We start from the raw sequence: 23,141 nt of genomic DNA on the forward strand, positions 1-23,141 counted from the left end.
TTGGTATTACCCTTCAGTGCAATCACTAAACTTCCCTATTGAACAGTCCACTGCTTCCATTGATAGGCTCTTTTCCTCTGCTGATACAAGATAGACATACAGTTCCAGAACACTACTCAGCATGTGACTGCAGATGCCATGTCACACTTTCTGTTGGGTCCCAATCAGGCATTCAATCATGACAAGGTTATTTGTTCCAAACTAAATGATGAGGCCCAGCAAGTCGTGCACTACTTTTGCGTCACTGGATCTTGTATCACTGAGCCATTGACAAGGATTTAATATTACAGCAAGTGCATCACTGTTTCTTGTAATGATGGCTGGACAACTTCCTGGTCAGCACTTTAACCCCATAAGGCATTATTTTTACCTCCATCATGGCCTCATTCTTGTGTACAGTGTCATTTTGTTAACAACAGACCAAATCTATGCAGGGCTGGTCCTTCTGGAACACCTTCAATCAGATATCTTTTATCTCTTGCAATATAGGCTCAGAATTAACAGGCAAATTGGACACCATATCTAGAATTGTCAAAAATGTGCAGCAGTGTAGGCAGCACCTAGGCAGCCCTCCTCACCATGGCCAGTGCCCTTGCAGCCTTAGGAGAGAATACATTTTTATCTTTCTGGCTCCTTTTTGACTGCCACATGGTTGACTCACCAGAATTTTTGGGACAGAAGAACTTCTCTGGACGATTGTGTCATATAAGGGGATATAATTCTTGCCACCATTTTTTTTTTTTTTTTTTTTTTTGGTGTCGCTTTCTGCTGGCAGAATGGTGTTCAACACCTCTCCAACACCAATTCAGTAGGGGAGCTGAGATACTTGTCTGCTCTTTCAAAACCCAGATATGTTGACAAATCATCAACTGATGATGCTTTAAGCCTTTTTTCAGTTTATACAGAGCTACACTGATTGGAGAGAAGAGACTGGCAGAGGTCCTCCACAGCTGCCAGTTTTGCATTGTCCTGCACCTCCTGCTGCCTACTCCAGTTGCGCCACCTGCTCCACTGTTTTGCCACCCACATCGGCCATCCAAGTGTTGGCACAAGGTTTCAGATATCAGGGAAAATAGATCACACTGGTCATCTGTCAGCGAAGGGGGTGGTGTGTGTTTACCTTGGACGTGGGTGACAGGATGGTGACCTGTCATCAAATCTGACTCTGCTAGTGATGGGGATGCTCCTCACAGAAATGCCACCCAAAATTCCTCTGCTTCCCCATCTCTTTTTTTCCCCACTTCAGCTTTGGTGTGTTTCCTTCCTTCTTATCCATAACCTGGCATGCCCCCCTCAGCTGTGCCATCACCACTCTCCTTTCCCAGACCACCCACTGAGAACCCAAAATCAGCAGAGTTACAGGAGCAAATCCTTTTGAGCAACTCCTTGTAATGTGGTGAATGGTAATGGCTTATAAACAAAACCAGATAAAGAACTGAACTGTCACTGATGAACCACTGTGATCAGTGATCTACACTTCTCTTAATACTCCAATAACATTTAAAAATTTGAACTTGACCTGTCTTGACCCTGTGGCTGAATAAAGTTACCATCCCTCATCACCAACACAGCACATTAAGTTTACATAACAACAATGTAATGGGATAATACAAAATAACAAAATGTATCTTCAGAATTCCATGACTCTTTAAGCTAAGTTTACTGATATGTATTCCCGAGTAAACTACTTGTCTATGCAGGGCTGGTCCTTCTGGAACACCTTCAATCAGATATCTTTTATCTCTTGCAATATAGGCTCAGAATTAACAGGCAAATTGGACACCATATCTAGAATTGTCAAAAATGTGCAGCAGTGTAGGCAGCACCTAGGCAGCCCTCCTCACCATGGCCAGTGCCCTTGCAGCCTTAGAAGAAAATCTCTCAAGTATTTTAAATTTGCCTTGAACACTGTAGCAGTACTACTTAGTTTTCAGTGCCACTTTGAATTAAGCATGTCTGTTACTAGTTTAATTACACAGTTCTATTAGCCTGTGCAAATAATTATCTATGCAGTGCTTACATAACAAAACTCATATTCTGTAACATATTGCTAAACCTGTCACAAAAAGCAGAAAAACCTGTGATATCACTGGATGTACCACTTCTCAAACAAGTATCTAACATCACACAGTTAACAGTAACCTTTAATTACTGGAGGTGAAATGTGCACAATTTTTATTTTATATTTAAAAGCAAACAAATCATGTGAAGATTGCTTAAAGTTACTTCTCTTTTACTATTTATTCATTTAGAAAATTATGAGCAGTTAACCTTCTTCTGTTTCATGCATAATATCTCTCATAAATAAAATTCTACTATTGATCAGCCAGCTAGGTAGTACCAACTCTCACAGTAATTCTTTACTTGTAAGCAAAACTAAAAAACTTTTTTTTTTCCTTTTTAAATATGTTCCCTTATTCTTTCTTTTTTTAAATTTTAGCAGATAAACTCACTAGAATTATACCAGTGATTACTATCAATCTCTGATTATATGTGCATATCAGTGGATTTTAATCTCTTTCTGTATGTGATTATCTTTGATTTCTATTTTTGCTACTTGTCTTGAAAGACAGTTACTGAAAAAGAGCTGATTCCTGACTACAAAAGTGTTCAGCAAATGTTATTTCTTTCCCTTTTTGTTATCTGTTTTTCCTTTTTGGTTTAATTTCAGATTCTGAAATGGTATCATTGAAATATCTCTTTATATGGAAAGACAAAATAACAAGTCGGTACTCTATTTTTATTTTTCTCTTTTCAAAATGTCCATGTCAAATGTGGTTTGTTTGAAAGTAAAGCCACATACAGATCATGTGTTGCTGCTTATGAGTGTTGAGTCTTCCCCAAACCTAGTACTCAGTTGGCCTATTAATCACAAAGAAAAATAATAAAAAATAGACACTAATTTACTACCACCACTTTGATCCATAAATGAAATTTTGCAGGCAGGGGGGTAAGTATTAGGTATGAGTCAGCAAATCCAAAAGTTGATTAAAAAACAGACCTAAGTGATTTCATGAGATCAGCGTTAACTCAAATGGGTGAACAGGTTCGAAATTAGGGCATATGGCATCTACAATGGGGGAATTAGATTCAGTAGTGAAAGCCAACAGTGACAGTTTAGAGTCACTTATAAAATACAATAGTGACCTTTTAAAGTCTGAACTGCAAAAGAGCAAGGAACAAATAAGCAACAAACTAACAGAAATGAATATGTCTGTGGAGGGCATAATAAAAGAAATTAATCCTAAATTCAGTCCTGTCGTTGAAGAGGAACATTTAATTGAGACCAATAGTAGTATCCTTGTTGTACAGGAAACTCATATGGACACTGGCTGATCATTTATAAACTTACCTGTAGTGGAATGCAATGAAACTTAAGACCATATTTACAAATTTATCAAGAGTCATCAGAATCAAAAGTGAACTGAGAGCAAAACTGTATATGGCAAATGTTTGTAGCATGCTTGATGGTTGTCCATTTAGGTGACAAATACACACAATAATAATATTTTTCCTATAGCAAATTACTGAAAAATTCTTATTTTGGCAATGATTTAGCAAAATTACAAGTTGAAATGTAGAAATATGGATGTGATGCTAGGGTTACCAGTAACATGTTTTGGTACCAATTTACAAAAACTGCAACAGGAAGAAGGCTTAGTTGTAGGCAACGTGTAACAAAAGTACTGAACAGGAAAATGGTAAAACAAGAGCTTGCTATTGAAGCAGTCACAGTATTCGGGAAAAAAAAAAAAAAAAAAAAAAAAAAAAAAAAAAAAAAAAAAAAAGGGACCGGGGAAGCCGGGGAAGTGATATGAAGACTCTGTAAGTAAAGATACACTCAGAGGACTGCAAGCTACTTTTGTGATGGAGGCACAGTGAACCCAGGGTCTCAATGTTCATGCAGTAACATTTCTGAGATTTCAATTTCCATACTGCATGTTTACCCCCAATTCATTTCCTTATCTTTTCCAGTTACTTTCTATTGTCGACCTGCCTCATTCTATTTTGTTAAAAAATTATGTTGTAGATATATAGATGTCTTAGAACAGAGAAATAATATAACAGTGCCAAGAAAAAATATTTTGAAATGCATATGCTGATTTTTAAATATGAAATGTGGTTTGTTGCACTTTGAATTTTTACTGTGTCTTATTTTATGAAATCTATATGAACAAAAGCTGGTCATAGGAAAATTTAAATGCTCTTTTCAGACAGAATTTACTTTTGATTAGTATTATTAAAACAAAGCTCTAGTATGTTGTATGTTTGCTGTTTTGAAATAGTAAGCAGTAAACATATATGAAATACTCATGTTTTGGGGACTTTTACACAATTTGGAAAAAAAATGTGGTTTTATAAAATGGGAAGTCAGACTAAAAATAATTTCATTGTTCTATTGTAAGTAGAGTCAACTGTTATTAATAATATTTCGAGTTCTACTGAGTGAAAAATGGTGATGGGAAATGCAAATATTAGATCTATTTTTCCAGGGTATGCCATCTGCATACTTGTCACTGAGAGAGAAAAGAATTGCTAAAGAAGAAGATTTCCCAGATGGTAAAAGTAAAAGGAAGCATGTGAAGGTTATATGAATATACTGAGATACCTGAAAGATCAGATGGTAAGTACACTCTTATTTGGTTTAAAATATTATGTGCTGTGTTGTCATGGGTGAGGTATATGACATATTAAGAGCACATTCCTATTAGGGGTAATATAATGATGCTTAGGGAATTGTGGAGTTATCTTGAAGCCATGGAGAAGTATTTTCTGGTATATGAGATGTGTGAGCAAAGCAATGAGACTGACAACACTGCAAGTGATCTGGCAATGCTGTGTTGTTCTGTTTTTGAGACTCTGGAGACCATTCAAAATAACATGATCAACATGTTAAAGGCCCTACCAGTTGAAGCCTTTCAGTGCTGCTACCAAGACTGGGAACAATGATTCTACTGGAGTGTAGGTGCCAAAGGAAAGTGGTTTGAAGGAAAAAAATTGGTACATAAAAAATCGGTTTCATTTCTTACCCTCCATACTCTTGTGTACCACAGTATACTATGCATGGTTTTGAAGAATGACTAAGGTGAGGTTATGCTATCTGTTGAAGTGAAGTTATGGTGTATAATTATGATGATGAATTTCTGATATGCTTGTAGTAGTGTCTGACATGTCTGTGATGTATGAATTTCAGTTCAACAATGTCAAATGGTGTGAGGTGTTTGAAATTTTGAGGAAAATAGGGGTACGCTATAGGGAGAGATGGGTAATATACAACATGTACAAGAGCCAAGAGTGATTTACGAGAGTAGAAGACCAAGCACAAAGTAATCACATTAAAAAGAGTGTAAGACACAGGCATACTCTTTCACCTCTACTGTTCAACCTACACATCATGGAAGAAACGATGGAAATGAAATAAAAGTTCAGGAGTGGAATTAAAATTCAAGGAAAAAGGATATCAATGATAGGATTCACTGATGACATTGCCATCCTCAGTGAAAGTGAAGAAGAATTACACAATCTGTTCAATGGAATGAGCAGCCTAATGAGCACAGAATAGGGACTGACAGAAAATCAAAGGAAGGTGAAAGTAATGAGAAGTAGTAGAAAGAAGAACAGTAAGAAACTTAGCTTCTTGATTGGGAGTCATGAAGCAGATGAGGTTAAAGAATTCTAGTACCTAGGCAGCAAAATAACCAATGACAAATGGAACAAGGAGGACATCAAAAGTAGACTAATACTTGCTAAAGGGCCTTTCCTGGCCAAGAGAAATCTACTAGCATCAAACATAGGCCTTAATTTGAGGAAGAAATTTCTGAGAATGTATGTTTGGACCACAGCATTAAACATGGACTGTGGGAAAACTCGTACAGAAGAGAATCGAAGCATTTGAGATGTGGTGCTATAGACAAATTAGGTGGACTGATAAGGTAACAAATGAGGAGGTTCTGTGCAGAATTGGAGAGGGAGGGAATATGTGGAAAACACAGGGACAGAATGGTACGATATCTGGTAAAACTTCAGGGAATAACTTACATAGTACTAGAGGGAGCTATAGAGTTTAAAAACCATAGAGGAAGACAGAGATTGGGATACATACAGCAAACTGTTGAGGACATACATCGCAAGTGCTACTCTGAGATGAAGAGGTTGGCATAGGAGTAGAATTCATGGCACTCTGCATCAAACCAGTCAGAAGGCTGATGACTCAAAAAAAAAAAATCCATATTATTGTGATGATATAATATTGGAATGAGAGAAATTACTTGTGTAGGTAGTGTGGTACTGGGAGGTGCATATACAGAACGATATACACTGCTACTGAGTAGGCAATTCCATTCTTCATAAGTAGAGTAGACAATACACCTTGACACTCAAGTCAGAGATACAGAGCAAACTCAAATAAGAGTCAAATGTTGCTGTTTGCCTGCTGCTCAGAGTAGCAATATCAGTACTTACAGTGGGAGACAATAACTAATTCTTCTTCTTAAGTTGCCAATCCTAAGATTGATTTGCAGCAGCTCTCCATTCAGTGTGATTGTCGGCCAGCCTCTTCAATTCCGTGAAACTTCCGCATCCTAGGTCTTGCATTATCTGGCTTATGTACTTTCTTCTAGGTCTGCCTCTTGCCCTTTTGCCCTCCACAAGGCCTTCCGTTATAGTGTGGAGAAGACTTTCATGTCTCAGAATGTGTCCCATCCATATATCTCTCCTCTTCTTGACCGTCTTCCAAAGAACTGGAACTTCCTCCGCTCTCTGCAGGACTTCTTCATTTGTCATCCTGGCCGTCCATGGAATTTTTAACATCCTTCGCAGACACCACATTTCGAATCCTTCAATCCTTCTTCTTTCGTCCTCTCCAAGTGTCCAGGTTTTGCTGCCGTAGAGAAGCACACTCCCAACAAAGGTCTTTATTAACCGCTTCCTTAACGACAGACTTATCATATTTGATGTGAGGAGTCCTTTCCTTTTATAGAATGCAATCTTTGCCTGATTTATTCTACTTATTACATCTTTCCTACTACGACCATCAGATGTTATTCTGCTTCCCAAGTAGACAAAGTCTTGTATTTCTTTCAGCTTCTCTCCATTCAGCCTTATATTCGTAATTGCTTGATTATTTTGTTTGCTTGCAACTAAGATTTTTGTTTTTGACTTATTAATTTTCATGTTGTACCGTGTAGCAAGAGTGTTTTCCATTTCCTCCAACACTACTTGTAATTCTTCCTCATTTTCCGCTAGGACAGCAATGTCATCCGCAAAACGCAGCATATCAACTATTTTTCCCTGGATCCTGATTCCATTAGCTTGTCCTAACTTTTCTCTGACCTCGTCCATTGCTTTCTGTATGTACATATTAAAGAGGACAGGGGAGAGTGCACATCCCTGTCTCACACCCTGTTTAATTTTTGCTTGTTGTTGATGTTGCCCACATCTCACTATTGCCACCTCTTCTTTGAATATGTTCCATATCGTTCTCCTGTCCTTGTACTTAGCTCCAGTTTCCCCCAATATCTGGAATAGTTTTTTCCATTCAACCTTATCAAAGGCTTTTTCGAGGTCAATAAATGCTATGTAGGTGTCCTTTCCTTTTTCCATTCTTTTTTCTATTATGAGCCTTAGGGCCATAATGGCTTCTCGCGTACCTCTCCCTCTTCTAAAGCCAAACTGGTCTTCTGTGAGCATGCATTCCACGTTCCCTTCAATTCTTCTGAGGAGGATGGTCGTCAAAATTTTTGATGCATGTGATGTTAGGCTGAGGGTTCTGTATTGTGCACACGATTTTGCTGGCATTTTCTTTGGTAATGGAACAATAATACACTTTTTGAAGTCCTCAGGCAGCTCTCCAGTATCATATATTTGGCAGATTAATTTATACAATTTATCTTTTATTTCTGCTCCAGCTGCTTTGATGATTTCTGCAGGCAATGAGTCAATTCCTGGTGCTTTTCTGTGCTTAAGTGCCTGTAGTGCCTGATCAAATTCAGACCTTAGTATGCTGTCTCCTAGTTCATCTTTATCTACTTCTTCCTCACTTTCAATCATGTCATCTTGTACGTTGCCTCCATATAATTTCTCTAGGTATTCCTTCCACGTAAGTGCTATATCTTCATGATTATACACCATCTTATTATCCTCTCTTATTAGGGCATTACATCTAATCCTTTGTCCTCCTGAGAAGAAGTGTTTCACTGTTTTGTATGCTAATTCAAGGTTCCCTTCCTTCAGAAGGTCTTCAACTTCTTTGCATCTGTCTTCAAGGAATCTTTCTTTTACTTGCTTCAACTTCCTGTTGATTTTGTTCCTAAGCACTCGGTATGCCGTTTTCCCTTCTTCCGTTTCATTATTTTTGAGCTTCTTTCTTTCCTCAAACATAAGTATTATTTCATCAGTTATCCACTCCTTCCTCTTTTCAGGTTTTTGTTTTCCAATTATCTCTTCAGCTGCTTTTATTAGGCCATCTCTCATATTTTCCCAATGTTGTTCTACATTCTCTATAGGATGCTGTTGAATTAGATCCTTAGCCCTTTCTTGGAACTCCTTCTGCGTCTCACGGTTTCCAAGCTTCCCTATATCCAGTTTTCCATTTCCTATTTTCTTCCTTATGCATTTGAACTTGAGTCGGCATTCTGTAACAACCATGTTGTGATCACTCACAATATCTGGGCTTGCGTATGCTCTAGAGTCTTTTAGTTGATTTCTAAATCTATTTTTGACTATAATGTAATCAATTTGGTATTGTTCTCTATCCCCTGGTGACTTCCAGGTGTATCTTCTACGGGGGTGATGTTGAAACCACATGTTCGATATTATCAGTTGATTCCTGTTACAAAATTCTATAAGTCGGTCTCCTCTATCATTCCTTTTACCAAGGCCGTAGTGTCCAACAGCTGGCTGTACCTCTTTATCTCCTACTATTGCGTTCCAGTCTCCCATGATTATTAAATTTGTTTCCTCTTTGATTCCTCTCAAGGCTCCATTTAACTCTTCATATACAGCTTCAACTTCCTCATCCTCCTGGTTTGTGGTAGGCATATAGACCTGTATCACAACCGTCTCTGTAGGTTTGGTATCCAGACTGACAAGTATTATCCGTCTTCCATATTGTATATATCCCTTCACTCTCTGTCCCAATTTTCGACTCATAATTACTCCAACCCCACCTGCTCCAGGTCTATCTTCTATCGTTCCTGTGTGAATTATCCTGTACTCATCACTCCAGAAATCTCCGCAGTTAGGCCATCTCATTTCAGACACTCCTAGTATATCCAACTTCATTTTCTTCATTTCTTGCTTAAGGTTTTCGAGCTTCCCCATCTGCAGTAAGGTGTGGACGTTCCACGTTCCAATTCTACTATAGCTCTTTTTATTTCCTTTCTTCCTATGAACCGTTGAAACGAGATCTCTGGTAGTCCCCTCCCGGAGAACCGAATGAGGGGCTATGTTACAAAAGAGGCCACTCCTCCTCCTCCCCCCTCCCCCCCCACACCCATCCACCACACTGTAGTGCGGAGTGCTGGAGGAGGTGAAGTGATGCGAGTTGGTGAAATTGTGGCATTAGTCAGTGGTAGTGCTGTGGCCAGTGATGATGGAGGCCTCATTGTCTTGGAGGTGGGCAGGGGGCCAGAGAGCGTGCCCATAATGTAGCTGGGGCCAGTGCAATGGTAGCTGTGTCAGCATTGACCGACATGGGTGGAGTACTCGCTGATGTGGTGCCATTGTTGCTGTTGCCATAACAGTCATGGCATCGGTCAGGGCTGTGATAATGAGGGAGCCCTAGGTAGTTAGACAAGCTGCCAACTGCACTGTGTCCATGCTGGAGGGTATAGACGAGGTGTAAAGGTAGTGATGTGGAATTGTGCTGGCTCCAGATTTCCTGTTCACATAACATACAGAGACAAAAAGATTGCCATCAGCAAGTTTCACAGATATGTCCTCATAGTGGAAGTCTGAAAGGTTTATTTGCAAGGGCGTGAAAAGGGCAGAGCAGGTGCATAGCCGAAGGGTGGCTGATGAGATAGGTCTGCGATGGTCCAAGCAGGCTGCAGTCTATAGACAGACACTGTCAATCTTTTGCCCCTGATCATAATATCAAATGTGTTTTTGCCATGTGCTGCCAGTATATGGCAGATGTAGCATTGGTTTCATTGTGTTGATGCGTAGTGTTATGTGCGAGCAGGTTGTACAAAGAACTACACAGTATTGAATGGCGGGCTGCAAGTTTTGTATGCATTGTCCAACACAGGTGACAAGATATGGCATGTAGCGATCAGTGGGAGACATGGCCTGCATTACAGAATTGCCAGAAAGTGACAGTGTCTTGCCATAGAGGGTTTCTGGTAAGGAGGTGTCAAGATCTTCCTTATGGGTGGTGTGTACATGAAGTGTGACTCAGAGAGGGCCTCTGTCCATGATGCCGAATGGCACATCAGTGCAGCTCCTAATGTCATGTACCACCATTCCAATAGTCCATTTGACATCTGAGTGCGGATGGAAAGCAGTGGTATGGAAGCTGTGGCAGCCACGAAGATGGTAAACTTGTTGAATAATGAGGATTAAAATAGTCTGTGCTGGTCAGAGGCGAGTAACGGAGGACAGCTGAAATGTTAAATCCAGTTATTAACAAAGGCTTTGGAAATAGTCTCAGTGGAGATGTTGGCAGTAGGTGTTACCTCAACCAGCCACATGATTCAATCAATCACTGAGATAATGCAACAAAATCTCCTCGACTCAGGAAGGGCTCAGATTACGTCAATATGCATGTGATAAAACCTCCCCTTGGCAATCAGGAAAGGGAGGGGTGGATTGTGCATGTCAGCCAGTTTTACTCTGCTGGCAGCAGACACATGCTCTGCTTAAGGTGGTGTAGTCTTTTCACATGTGGGGCCACAAAAAGCACTCTGTGACTAAACACACAGATTCTTTTCTGCCTTTTTATTTCTATGTATTACTTGTTCTTCTGTAAAAATGAATAATTTGAAATATATATAATTGTGGGTTTTTCCAAAACTGTACTTTAGAATACAGTAGTCTGGGGAGAGGGAGCAGTATTTGCAAATTTTGTACTTGACTCAAAACATAATTCATCATAAACATCAAACATTAGTATTAACAGTATGCCAATGAGAAAAATGAAGATGATGCAGTGGTGGGGATTCAACTGAGATGAAACAAATTAATTTCACTGCATATGCTATTTGTCTTATAGTTAGCAAAAATTTTTATCCTTCTAATATGTAAATTTATTACCATGTTGTGTGTAAAAGTTTTTTTTGTGCCATGTAAAAACAGCTTGTAATTTAGCTACCTGTTTGTTTTTACATGTAAGAACCTTGGAATTCATACACATTCTACACACTCTTTTACACTCACGAACACTTATCCACTTTACTAGTGGCATGCCAGTCTTCTAAACTAATACAGTAATAAAATAGTTTCAGAATTTGCATCTTAGATTACTGAAGGGGTGTAACTAATGAGAAAGACCTGATGAACACAATGTGAATGATTGCTTGAGTGCAGAATGCTAAAAAGGGACCATAAGGGCTGGAAAGAGACATCTCTACAGTGAGCTGATGAGGACTAACAAGGAAAGCTCCCCATTGCACCCCACTCAGATTTAGTGATAAGATGGCCCAGTGGACAGCCCATCAAAAACTGAACTCAGATTAAACATGAAAACAGGAAGAAGATGTACTGAACTGTGAAAGAAAAGCAAAATAGAAACAGTGAGCAGCTCAACAACAAGAAGTGTAATAAAGGGCTACCTGATACAGCAATGGCATCGTGGGTAAGTGGTCATTGTGTTGCACTGACACGTGGGCAAGCTCTGTTCAAATCTTGCTCATGCCATTTATTTATTTTTAAAAACATTATGAACTGTCCATCCAGTCATTGAAATGTTTGTTTACTTTCTGTAGTCTTGGTAGCTGTCATACAATACATTGGTTATAGAATATGAGTCATGTGGTAAGAGTACATTACCATCACAAGTAAAGGTGATGAACAGTGAGAACGGTTGAGATACCACATAGACACCTCACAGAAATGAAAACAACAAGTAAACGGGTGTGGGCTATGTTACAACAAAGAAATTCAAGAGTCAAGACTTCCAAAATGGAATGCAACTTCAAAAATGTTAAAAACATATGTTTTGACAGAGCATAGAGAAACTGTGTGATTGTGAAACTGTTATGTTCATTTGTTGTAGCTTACATGACAAACTATTATATTTTCATCACTTCCTTGGGAGTGATCACATTCACATTCATACAAACACCTATATGGGCAACGAGGTATATCTCACTCACTTACCAATTGTACAAATTATGTGCATCGATAAGAGATTCCTGTCATATGACTCACATACTGCCACTAATGCCCTGTATGACACACCAAACACGTTTTCCAATAGAGGATTTGGTTGACTTGTCCCCTTCTCTTCAAATGTTTGTGGTGCCCATTTGTAAGCCACTAATCCCATGTATGATACACCAGATATGTTTTCCAGTGGAGGATTTGGTTGAATTGTCACCTTGTCATCAACTGTTAGCAGTTCCCATTCATAAGCCATTTCATTTTGGCTGCTAATGGAATAATTGTGTAGAATCGAGTCATTATAGGTCCTTAACTTACACCTCGCTGTCGCAAATGGACATTGCACCATGACACAGACACAAAATTGAATAAAGCAAACAAAATAATAATAATAATAATAATAACAAAGGAAGAAGAGGAACTGATGTTGTTAACGTGATCCCAGTTGGTCAATACGATTGTAAAATAATAATAATAATAATAATAATAATAATTGGCACCAGGGTGGTTTGAAAACAGCTCACCTGCTTGGCAGTCCAATACTATAACCACTTACCCACAATACTATTTCTCAGCCCAGCTGTTATATATTGCACTTCTTGTTCTTGGACCATTGGGTGTTTCTGTTTTACTTTTTTTCATAGTCCAGTACACCTTCTTTCTGTTTTCATGCCTGTTCTGTGTTCAGTTTTTGATAGGCTGCCCACTGGGCCTTCTTACTGTTAAGTCTGAGGGGGGAGCTATCAGGCATTTTGCTTGTAAAATGGTTGACTACAGAAGAACAGTTATTTTTCTTTATATTAATATTTGTGACCCAGTTGAATATAAATTGTTACTTGCATGATTATCGGCAGTGAATGATATGACATGGAGAAGAAAAAACTTTTTTTTAAAGACTTTTTTCCTAATTATTTATCTCACTTGTATTTACTTATAGATTTGTATGTGTGCACCAAATGCATGGATGCTGAAACAAATAAGGAAACATTATATTAATAATAATAATAATAATAATAATAATAATAATTTCTGAAATCTATGTAAATGTTTGCAAAGTGTTAGTATTTTTTTTTTTTGTTTTTTTGTTTTTTGTTTTTTGAGCTTCAGAGAGTCATGGTTATGTTTTAGAAAATTGTATTCTGTTAAATCACAAAGTACCACTAAATTTGCCAAAATTTTTACTTTACGACTTCATCTACATCAATACTCTACTCTGTTATATATTGCACTTCTTGTTAGTTGTTTAAACAAACTTATCACCATTCCTGCTGCCCTTCTCTGAATATGTTCAGTGTCCCTTGTTAGTCCTTAGTATGGCAGAGGATAAATCCCATTATATCAGTTATTAGGATTTGTTCCTGTTCCATTCACGTATGGAGCAGGGGAGGAATGATTGTTCGAGTGCCTCTACACACACAGTAATTATTCTAATCTTATTCTTATGATGATTATGTGAGCAATACATAGGGGTGTATTCCTGGAGTCACCTTTTAAAGCTGGTTCTTGAAACTTTGTTAATAGACTTTCTCAGGATAGCTTACATCTATCTTCAAGAGTCTTCCAGTTCAGTTCCTTCAGTATAATAATAATAATTGGCACTACGGTGGTTTGAACACAGCTCACCTGTTTGGCAGTCCAGTACCATAACCACTTACCCACAATACTATTTCTTGCCCCAGCTGTTATATATTGCACTTCTTGTTAGTTGTTTAGACAAACTTATCACCATTCCTGCTGCCCTTCTCTGAATATGTTCAGTGTCCCTTGTTAGTCCTATTTGGTATGGGTCCACACACTTGAGCAATATTCTAGGCTGGGTCACGTCCCCAGTACTCTACCAATAAACTGCTTTACCCATGACTGAGTCGATGTGAACATTCCATTTCATATCCTTACAGAGTGTTACCCAGGTGGCAATTGGCATTGGCCAATTCCAGCTCTGACTCATTGATATTATAGCCATAGGGTATTACGTTTATTCATTTTGTGAAGTGCACAATTTTACATCTGCAAACATCTAAAGTAAATTGCCAATACATGCACCACTTTGAAAGCTTATCAAGATCTGATTGAATATTTATGGAGCTTCTTTCAGATAGTGCTTCATTACAATAACTGCATTATCTGCAAAAAAGCTGATGTTATTAATATTGTCTGCAGGGTCATTAATATACTACATGAACAACAAGGGTCCCAGCATCCTTCTTGGGGCACACCTGAAGTTACTTCTACATCTGAGGATCTACATCTACATCTACATCTACATGGATACTCTGCAAATCACAGTCAAGTGCCTGGCAGAGGCTTCATTGAACCACCTTCACAATTTATTATTCCAATCTCGTATAGCGCTTGGAAAGAATGAACACCTATATCTTTCTCTATGAGCTCTGATTTCCTTTATTTTATCGTGGTGATCGTTCCTCCCTATGTAGGTCAGTGTCAACAAAATATTTTTGTATTCGGAGGAGAAGGTTGGTGATTGGAATTTTATGATGAGATTCTGTCACAATGAAAAACACCTTTCTTTTAATGATTTCCAGCCCAAATCCTGTATCATTTCTGTGACACTCTCTCCCATATTTCGTGATAATACAAAACATGCTGCCTTTCTTTGAACTTTTTCAATGTACTCCGTCAGTCCCACCTGGTAAGGATCCCACACCGCACAGCAGTATTCTAAAAGAGGACGGACAAGCATAGTGTAGGCAGTCTCTTTAGTACAGAGGTTCCCAAACTTTTGTTTGTCACGCCCCCCTTCTGCCGAAAAAAAAACTTCCGTGCCCCCCCCCCCCCCCCCTAAAAAATATAGAGATTTTTATTAATTATCAAGAAACTATTGAAAAATTTGTGATGGTCATGTCATGTAACATGGTGGGCTGTTAATGTATCGAGTCGCAGTTATTGCGTCATCAGTCTAGTCTAGTGATAATAAGCCACTCCTAAAGCAAAGAAAGTCGTTGGTAATCAAGGAAAAATGGTTGTGACCTTTGCAGATTAGTGGATGTGGGCCATTATTTTAAGCTGAGTGTAGCTTATTATTTTCACTCATTATCAAAAATAGTCACTCAGTCACGGTGTTAACGAACATCACTGATTTGTACGCCTATAGCGCTCCCCATTGTCATCTCGTATAGGTTGGCACTTATGTCAATGACGACAGTTACCAAACAGCGACAAAGACCCAGTTCCCAGAATCAGAAAACAATAAAAAATAAGTTTTACAAAATAATTTTTCAGACTACACAGAACTTTAAAAAATATGAATAAAACAACTTCCTTACCTTGATTCATTCCCTTTCTGCACACCACTTCTTCACCAGTATACGATTTTAGGACTACTCTTCGCTTGCCATATCTAGGATAAACTTTCGCTGTGTCTTCATCCAGAAGAAATACTATTATTAGTTGAAATAACATACCACACGTAACATCAGAATCCATAAGGATCACACGCAGTATTTATATTTAAATCAGATTCACTATGTTTATTTTATATTGTTTCTTCGAAATAGTTTTTTGTAATTTTACAGTATTACCTACATGTAAGGATAGTTAGGAGGAAAATAACAAGTTCTCTTATAATGTGACGTATTTATTATTAAAATATTATTTCCACACACATGTGGCAAGAAACAGACAAATAAATCAAAATGAAGGATGAGCTTGCATATTTTTTACAAGATTTTGAATTCTTGGCTGAATAGTAGAAACTGCGCAACGTAAATCATTGGCAATACTGAGTTTGCTTCTAAGCTTATTTTTTATCGCCACTACCACTGAAAATGCTCTTTCGCACAAATAAGTGCTTGAAAATGGTAAATACAGTTTCAGTGCTTGTTCTGTTGTGCTGGGATACACCATGAGATATTTCACCCAAAATAAAGGCTTATCCATCTTCTCAAAGTCATACTTCCCTGTAGAATCATTTTTAATTTCTAAGACTTCCTCTTGTAGTCTGTCTGGCAACAGATCCACGTCAACGTGAAATGGATCCGTCGCTAACCTATAATAAATTTTATCATCACGACTGTTAGGGAAGTATCACTCGAATTCATCAATGAGGTGCTGCAAATGGTTCGATATTTTACTCTTCGTATCAGTATCCTTAAAATAGTTTCGAAATTGTGCTTCTTCCAGAATTCCAAACAATCTGGGAAAGCAGGAATAATTGCAGGCTAAAATTTTACGTTTCCATAGTTGCAACTTATAAGTAAACGCTTTGATGGCATCCCGATGAAAAATTATGTTTGACTCTCCACCTTGTTTTTTCAAATACAATGTGTTTAAAGATTCGAAAATATCTGACAGATAAGCCAATGCAACATGAACACCGGTCTTTCTAAATTCCATATACAACTGTTTGTTTGTTATTTTCCAAAAACTGCATCACTTTGTCTCAAAGTTCAAATAATCTTCCTAGTATATTTCCTTTCGAGAGCCAGCGTACTTCTGTATGAAATAAGTGTTTTATACTCAGCTCTCAAGTCTTCACAAAGAGCCGTAAATAACCTGGAATTTAATGCACTCTTTTTTAATATGATTCATGATTTTGATGCACAGTTTCAAGACATCATTGAGTTCCTTTGGAAGTGTCTTAGCAGCCAATGCTTGATGGTGTATTACACAGTGGATAGCAGTAACACTAGGGTTTTTTTCTCTGACCATCTGCACGAATCCTAAGCGATATCCAAGCATTGATGGGGCGCCGTCTGTGCGTACGCCTATCAGTTTCTGCCATGATAACTCATTTTTACAAAAGAATTCAGAGACGGCTGCCATTATATGAATTGCTTTTGAAGTTGACTTTAACTCTGTGGAAACAGCAACTCTTCTTTAATTGTTTAATTTTCTATATAGCGAACTGAAGCTAGCAGTTGGCAACAATTTGCAACATCGGTACTCTCGTCTAACTGTATTGCAAAAAACTGCGATTGTTTGATGACCGTAACTAATTAATTTTGTATGTCTTCGGCCATATCATCAATCCGACGTTTCACAGTATTGTCAGAAAGCGGTATTAGTGAAAGTTTTTGTTTACTTTCTGACCAAAGAACAATATCAGCAGCTATCAACAAACAGGGTTTGACTAGTGTCTCTCCGATAATATGAATTTTCTTGGTCCTTGAAATAAGTAGCAATAACTCATATGAGGCTTCCAGTACCTTTTCTGATGTCTGAGCAAAGGATCCAGCAGTTTCCAACTTCATTCGTTTCAAATTATCACATTTTGCAGCAAAAAATTCCTTCAGCTTCTCTTTCAATGCACCATGCTTTGCCCACAAATGGCGTTCCAGACGAGGTGGTCTCATGGAATCATTGCTCAATACCCCATAGCAAATAACACTTTGCGGCTGGTCAACACCATTTTTCTTGTATAGAAACAAAACCGTATTTGATATAATCATCATTATGTTTATGTTTTTTCACGACACTCATGGTGAAGTAAAAAGAAAACAAGAAGTTAACAGTATAATTTCGTATTAACACTGATTTTACTGAGGCACAACTGTGAAAGGTTCAACACAATTTCAGCAAAATCCAATACATCAGATGTGTCAACAACTGCAAGCAACCAACTGAAATAAAGGAAAGCTACTGTCGTCTGTTGGCACCTCAGATGGCTGCCTGTGAGGAGTGGGGCGAAGAACGGGGAAGCCGAGCCGCAGCGCAGGCAGTCAGTGCACTGTCTGTCTGCGACCTGGTGGCCGAGCAGGGCTCTTGCTGGTGAGAAACGGGCTTTTCCCGGATTAGGGCAAAAACAGCCCACAGGCACCCTAAGAATTTGCTACCTGTTGTGCAGTGTTGCTCTGAGCAGTGCAGCCTGGGGTTTTATGCGAAAATCGTTTTTGTGCCCCCTATCTTTTGTTACTTATAAATGAAACGTTATAAGTTTTGAGATAACATCAATGAATTGGTTGTCAATTTTCACAGTAATTAAGTAAGGTTATGGATACACTTCATACATCGCTTGAAACTGAGCACAGTGCCAAGCAGTTATCTCTGTACTCGTGCCAAAAGACGACATTGTCGCAGCAAAGAACATACCAAATGAAAGAGCAGTAGTAAAAAAAAAAAAAAAAAAAAAAAAAAAAAAGACATAGCCTCACTAATGGACTTCATTGTCTACCTAGCTGGGTTATGTTTCATTGTTAGCAATCACAACAATACAGCATGAAGTACTCTCCTCAGAACGAACACTTGTGTTAGTTTCGCATTCACGTCGTACACATTTTTCTGGTGACAAAGGGCATAACCCTGGGGTCCAAATTATGAACCCGCCAGTTCATTTGAAGCGTATACAGTCTATTAAAGTCACTGTAATCGCATCACATGGGGATCCGCGGGTTGGCAGGATAATAAAACAGCATTTTTGCAGTTACGCAGTATAAGTGATTATTACACTGATGAACATAGCCTACTACGGCTAAAAGTTATAACATGGATTACGTTCAGTTCATGTGTAAAAATGTACGGAATAGTTAATACCCAACTTTTCTGTTTTCCAATTGTCAGAAGTAAGTTGTTTACAAATCTGATATATTAGAATAAACGCATATCGCCTTTGTAATTTTGAGAGTTTCTGTGTGTTACATTCTAAACGTGATCTTCAAAAGCTGTATGTTCGAGGATAGGTTATTGAGATAGGATTGCAGGAAGTGGGACGCCAAACGATTGCATTTAGCACAATAATCTATCATTAATACCTGCACATTCATTTTTATTAAAATATCTATATTAAAAAGAAATATTAGGTTTGTACCGCTAACTCCACCCGCGCCCCTGCAACATCATCACGCCCCCACGAGTGGGGTGCGCCCCCCAGTTTGGGAACCCGTGCCTTAGTAGGTGTCCTGCCAATAAAAGTGTCCTGCCAATAAAACGCAGTCTTTGGTTAGCCTTCCCCACAACATTTTCTATGTGTTTCTTTTAAACTTGAACAGAGTTCCCCTACATGCTTGTGTCCTGTGCTGAAAGTGCCAACTTCCTCAGTGAGATATGGCACTACTGATTTTTTATCTAGTTTACTGAACATACATATCTTTCTGCTTGAGTTTATTATCCTTTGTACTTTGGTAATCATTGCTGCCACAACCACATCATGGTCACTGATAGTTTCATTGTCAATATCCTCAAAGAGGTCAGGTGTAGTTGTTGCCATCAGAACCAGTGAATTTTTATCGTGAGTGGGGTCCTAACTATCTGTTCTAGGAAGTTTTCAAAAAAGGCACTTTGTATTGTTTCATAGGATGTCTTATTACATTCACCACTATCAAAACTGTAACTTTCCTAATTAATTGTTGCGTGTTAAAAGTCTCCATCAATGATTACAGTATGACTGGGGAACTTAAACATAAGTGAACTGGGGCTTTCTCTACAGTGTTTGGTTACATCAGGAGCCAAGTCTGGTGGGTGATAGAAGGATGCTATTATCATTTTATGCACACCCCTAATACTTGTCCAAACAATCTCACATGCAGCTTCAATTTCTATCTCAGTGGACTGGAGTTTATTGTCTACTGCAACAAGTCCACCACCTCCATTTCCCATTTGCCTATCCTTTAAATATACTTTCAAATTTTCCCAAAAAGTCTCACTGCTATCAGTTTGAGTTTTCAACCATCTATCTGTACCTAGTATTATGTGAGCTTCACCGCTTTTCGTGAGCTGTTCAAACTCGTGCACTTTGTTGCAAATGCTTTGGCAGTTTACCATTAAGATTTTAATACTCTCACCCATTGGAAGCATTTCTTTTGATCTTACACTCATACATCTGAGTTTTCTACAGCTGTATTATCTGGATTGGATGGAGAGTCACCTAACCTAAAAAAACCCTTGTGTGCACCCCACACAGAATCAGCTACCTGAGTAGCAGCCTCTGATGTGTAGTGCACACCTGACTCATTTAGGAGAACTCTACAGTCCTCAGCTCTATAGTGCAAGTCTTGGAGGTCACAGCCTAGCTTGTCACAGAACCTTCAGTATCTGGTTCAGTCCTTCCACTTGACTCAGAACCAAAGGGCCACAATCAATTCTGGGGACAATGTTGCAAATTGAAAGCTTTATTGAAATTCTGTGTACAAGGCTGGTCTCCTCAACCTTCTCTGTCCATTGCTGGAATGATCCAAGTTTGATTTTCGAGCTCAGATGACTGGCTTAATTTGTTCCAACATGTGCCAAAATCTGAAGTTGGTTGCAGCCAGATCCCTCCATGGCTGCTGAAATAGTTTAATTCTTAATTTCTTTGCGTGTTTTGGGGTACTTCCATTGTTTAATTCATAAATTTCGGGCATATTATAGTATTTGAGAGTTGTAGCATCGCGTTTTAGTACCTGAATAGTGTAAAATCGCGTAGTCTCCTTCTGCCACTGAGCAATGTGTCAGCAGTGCGCAAGTAGCAGCATTACTGCATTTACTAGGCAATCTTGTATTTTAATAACCGTTTAAATTTTGTGTCGAATTGTTTGTGCTCTCTGTAGATTAGTTCAGACGTTTTTTGCACAACAGTTTTTAGCATGGATAGGGACTGCAACTGCTGTGCTTGGATGCGGGCTGAGTTGGCATCCCTTCGCTCCCAGCTTCTGGCAGTGTTGGCTTCGGTCACAGAGCTTGAGGCTGTTGCCAATGGACATCACTGTGGGGGTCCGGGTGGGGGTTTGTCGGGGACGGCCAGCTCGTCCCACGCATCCACCGATCGGACTACGGCTGTGGCTGCCCAGGATGCTGCCCACATTGAAGCTGGCCCCTCACCCGTGGTAGAGTGGGAGGTCGTCTCGAGGTGTGGCAGGGGGCGAAAGACATTCCGAAGGGCTGAACGGAAGACCTCTCCAGTTTTTCTGACAAACCGGTTTCAGGCTCTGTCTCCAGCTGATACTGATCTTCGGCCGGACATGGCTGCTTGTCCTGTTCCAGAGGTTGCCCCTCAGTCTGCAAGATCCAGGCAGTCACAGAGGGTGGGCTTACTGGTAGTTGGGTGCTCCAACATCAGGCGCGTAATGGGGCCCATTAGGGATATGGCAGCAAGAGAGGGGAAGAAAACCAATGTGCACTCCGTGTGCATACTGGGGGGAGTCATTCCAGATGTGGAAAGGGTCCTTCTGGATGCCATGAAGGGTACAGGGTGCACCCATCTGCAGGTGGTCACTCATGTCGGCACCAATGATGTGTGTCACTATGGATTGGAGGAAATCCTCTCTGGTTTCCGGCGGCTATCTGATTTGGCGAATACTGCCAGTCTCACTAGCAGGATGAAAGCAGAGCTCACCATCTGCAGCATCGTCGACAGGACTGACTGCAGACCTTTGGTACAGAGTCGAGTGGAGGGTCTGAATCAGAGGCAGAGACGGTTCTGCGACCATGTGGGCTGCAGATTCCTCGACTTGCGCCATAGGGTGGTGGGGTTTCGGGTTCCGCTGGATAGGTCAGGCGGCTACACGGGTAGCAGGGGTTGTGTGGCATGGACTGGACAGTTTTTTAGGTTAGATGGCCTCGGTCAAGTACAGAAAGGGCAACAGCCTCTAAGGGTGCGGGGCAAAGTGAGGACATGCGGGGACCAAGCAGCAATTGGTATTGTAATTGTAAACTGTCAAAGCTGCATTGGTAAAGTACCGGAACTTCAAGTGCTGATAGAAAGCACCGAAGCTGAAATCTTTATAGGTACGGAAAGCTGGCTGAAGCCAGAGATAAATTCTGCCGAAATTTTTACAAAGGCACAGACAGTGTTTAGAAAGGATAGATTGCATGCAGCTGGTGGTGGCATGTTTGTCGCTGTTAGTAGTAGTTTATCCTGGAGTGAAGTAGAAGTGGATAGTTCCTGTGAATTATTATGGGTGGAGGTTACACTCAACGACCGAGCTAGGTTAATAATTGGCTCCTTTTACCGACCTCCCAACTCAGCAGCATTAGTGGCAGAGCAACTGACAGAAAATCTGGAATACATTTCAGATAAATTTTCTCAGAATGTTATAGTCTTAGGTGGGGATTTCAATTTACCAGATATAGACTGGGACACCCAGATGTTTAGGATGGGTGGTAGGGACAGAGCATTGAGTGATATTATACTGAGTGCACTATCCGAAAATTACCTCGAGCAATTAAACAGAGAACTGACTCATGGAGATAACATCTTGGACCTACTGATAACAAACAGACCCGAACTTTTTGACTCTGTAAGTGCAGAACCGGGAATCAGTGATCATAAGCCCGTTGCAGCATCTCTGAATATGGAAGTAAATAGGAATATAAAAAAAGGGAGGAAAGTTTATCTGTTTAGCAAGAGCAATAGAAGGTAGATTTCAGACTACCTAACAGATCAAAACGAAAATTTCTGTTCTGACTCTGACAATGTTGAGTGTTTATGGAAAAAGTTCAAGGCAATCGTCAAATGCGTTTTAGACAGGTACGTGCCGAGTAAAACTGTGAGGGATGGGAAAAACCCACCGTGGTTCAACAACAAAGTTAGGAAACTACTGCGAAAGCAAAGAGAGCTTCACTGCAAGTTTAAATGCAGCCAAAACCTCTCAGACAAACAGAAGCTAAATGATGTCAAAGTTAGTGTAAGGAGGGCTATGCGTGAAGCGTTCAGTGAATTTGAAAGTAAAATTCTATGTACCAACTTGACAGAAAATCCTAGGAAGTTCTGGTCTTACGTTAAATCAGTAAGCGGCTCGAAACAGCACATCCACACACTCTGGGATGATGATGGCATTGAAACAGAGGATGACATGCGTAAAGCTGAAATACTAAACACCTTTTTCTAAAGCTGTTTCACAGAGGAAGACCGCACTGCAGTTCCTTCTCTAAATCCTCGCACATACGAA

The 23,141-nt window shown here is 39.5% G+C and overlaps 2 protein-coding genes across 2 annotated transcripts; both read right to left on the reverse strand.

Moving 5' to 3' along the window:
- Nucleotides 1-15,969: 15,969 nt before the first annotated feature.
- Nucleotides 15,970-16,674, reverse strand: LOC126484925 (protein FAM200B-like). Its single transcript, XM_050108527.1, has 2 exons — nt 16,370-16,674; nt 15,970-16,327 (listed from the first exon to the last, which is right to left on the reverse strand). Exons 1-2 carry the CDS (start codon nt 16,672-16,674, stop codon nt 15,970-15,972), a joined length of 663 nt encoding a protein of 220 aa, XP_049964484.1.
- Nucleotides 16,675-16,727: 53 nt separating this feature from the next.
- On the reverse strand, nt 16,728-17,732 carry LOC126484926 (uncharacterized). Its single transcript, XM_050108528.1, has 3 exons — nt 17,363-17,732; nt 16,883-17,135; nt 16,728-16,833 (listed from the first exon to the last, which is right to left on the reverse strand). The coding sequence occupies exons 1-3, from the start codon at nt 17,730-17,732 to the stop codon at nt 16,728-16,730; spliced, it is 729 nt and encodes a 242-aa protein (XP_049964485.1).
- Nucleotides 17,733-23,141: the final 5,409 nt, after the last annotated feature.

The sequence above is a fragment of the Schistocerca serialis genome, chromosome 6 (genome assembly GCF_023864345.2).
Source record: "Schistocerca serialis cubense isolate TAMUIC-IGC-003099 chromosome 6, iqSchSeri2.2, whole genome shotgun sequence".
Taxonomy (NCBI): Eukaryota; Metazoa; Arthropoda; class Insecta; order Orthoptera; family Acrididae; genus Schistocerca; species Schistocerca serialis.

Coding starts and splice junctions, on each gene's coding strand:
- LOC126484925 (XM_050108527.1), bottom strand. CDS start 16,674: ATGGAATTTAGAAAGACCGGTGTTCATGTTGCATTGGCTTATCTGTCA. Junction 16,328..16,369: donor CACCTCATTGATGAATTCGA/GTGATACTTCCC, acceptor AATTTATTATAG/GTTAGCGACGGATCCATTTC.
- LOC126484926 (XM_050108528.1), bottom strand. CDS start 17,732: ATGATGATTATATCAAATACGGTTTTGTTTCTATACAAGAAAAATGGT. Junction 17,136..17,362: donor TATTGTTCTTTGGTCAGAAA/GTAAACAAAAAC, acceptor CTGTTTCCACAG/AGTTAAAGTCAACTTCAAAA. Junction 16,834..16,882: donor CTCAATGATGTCTTGAAACT/GTGCATCAAAAT, acceptor ATTAAATTCCAG/GTTATTTACGGCTCTTTGTG.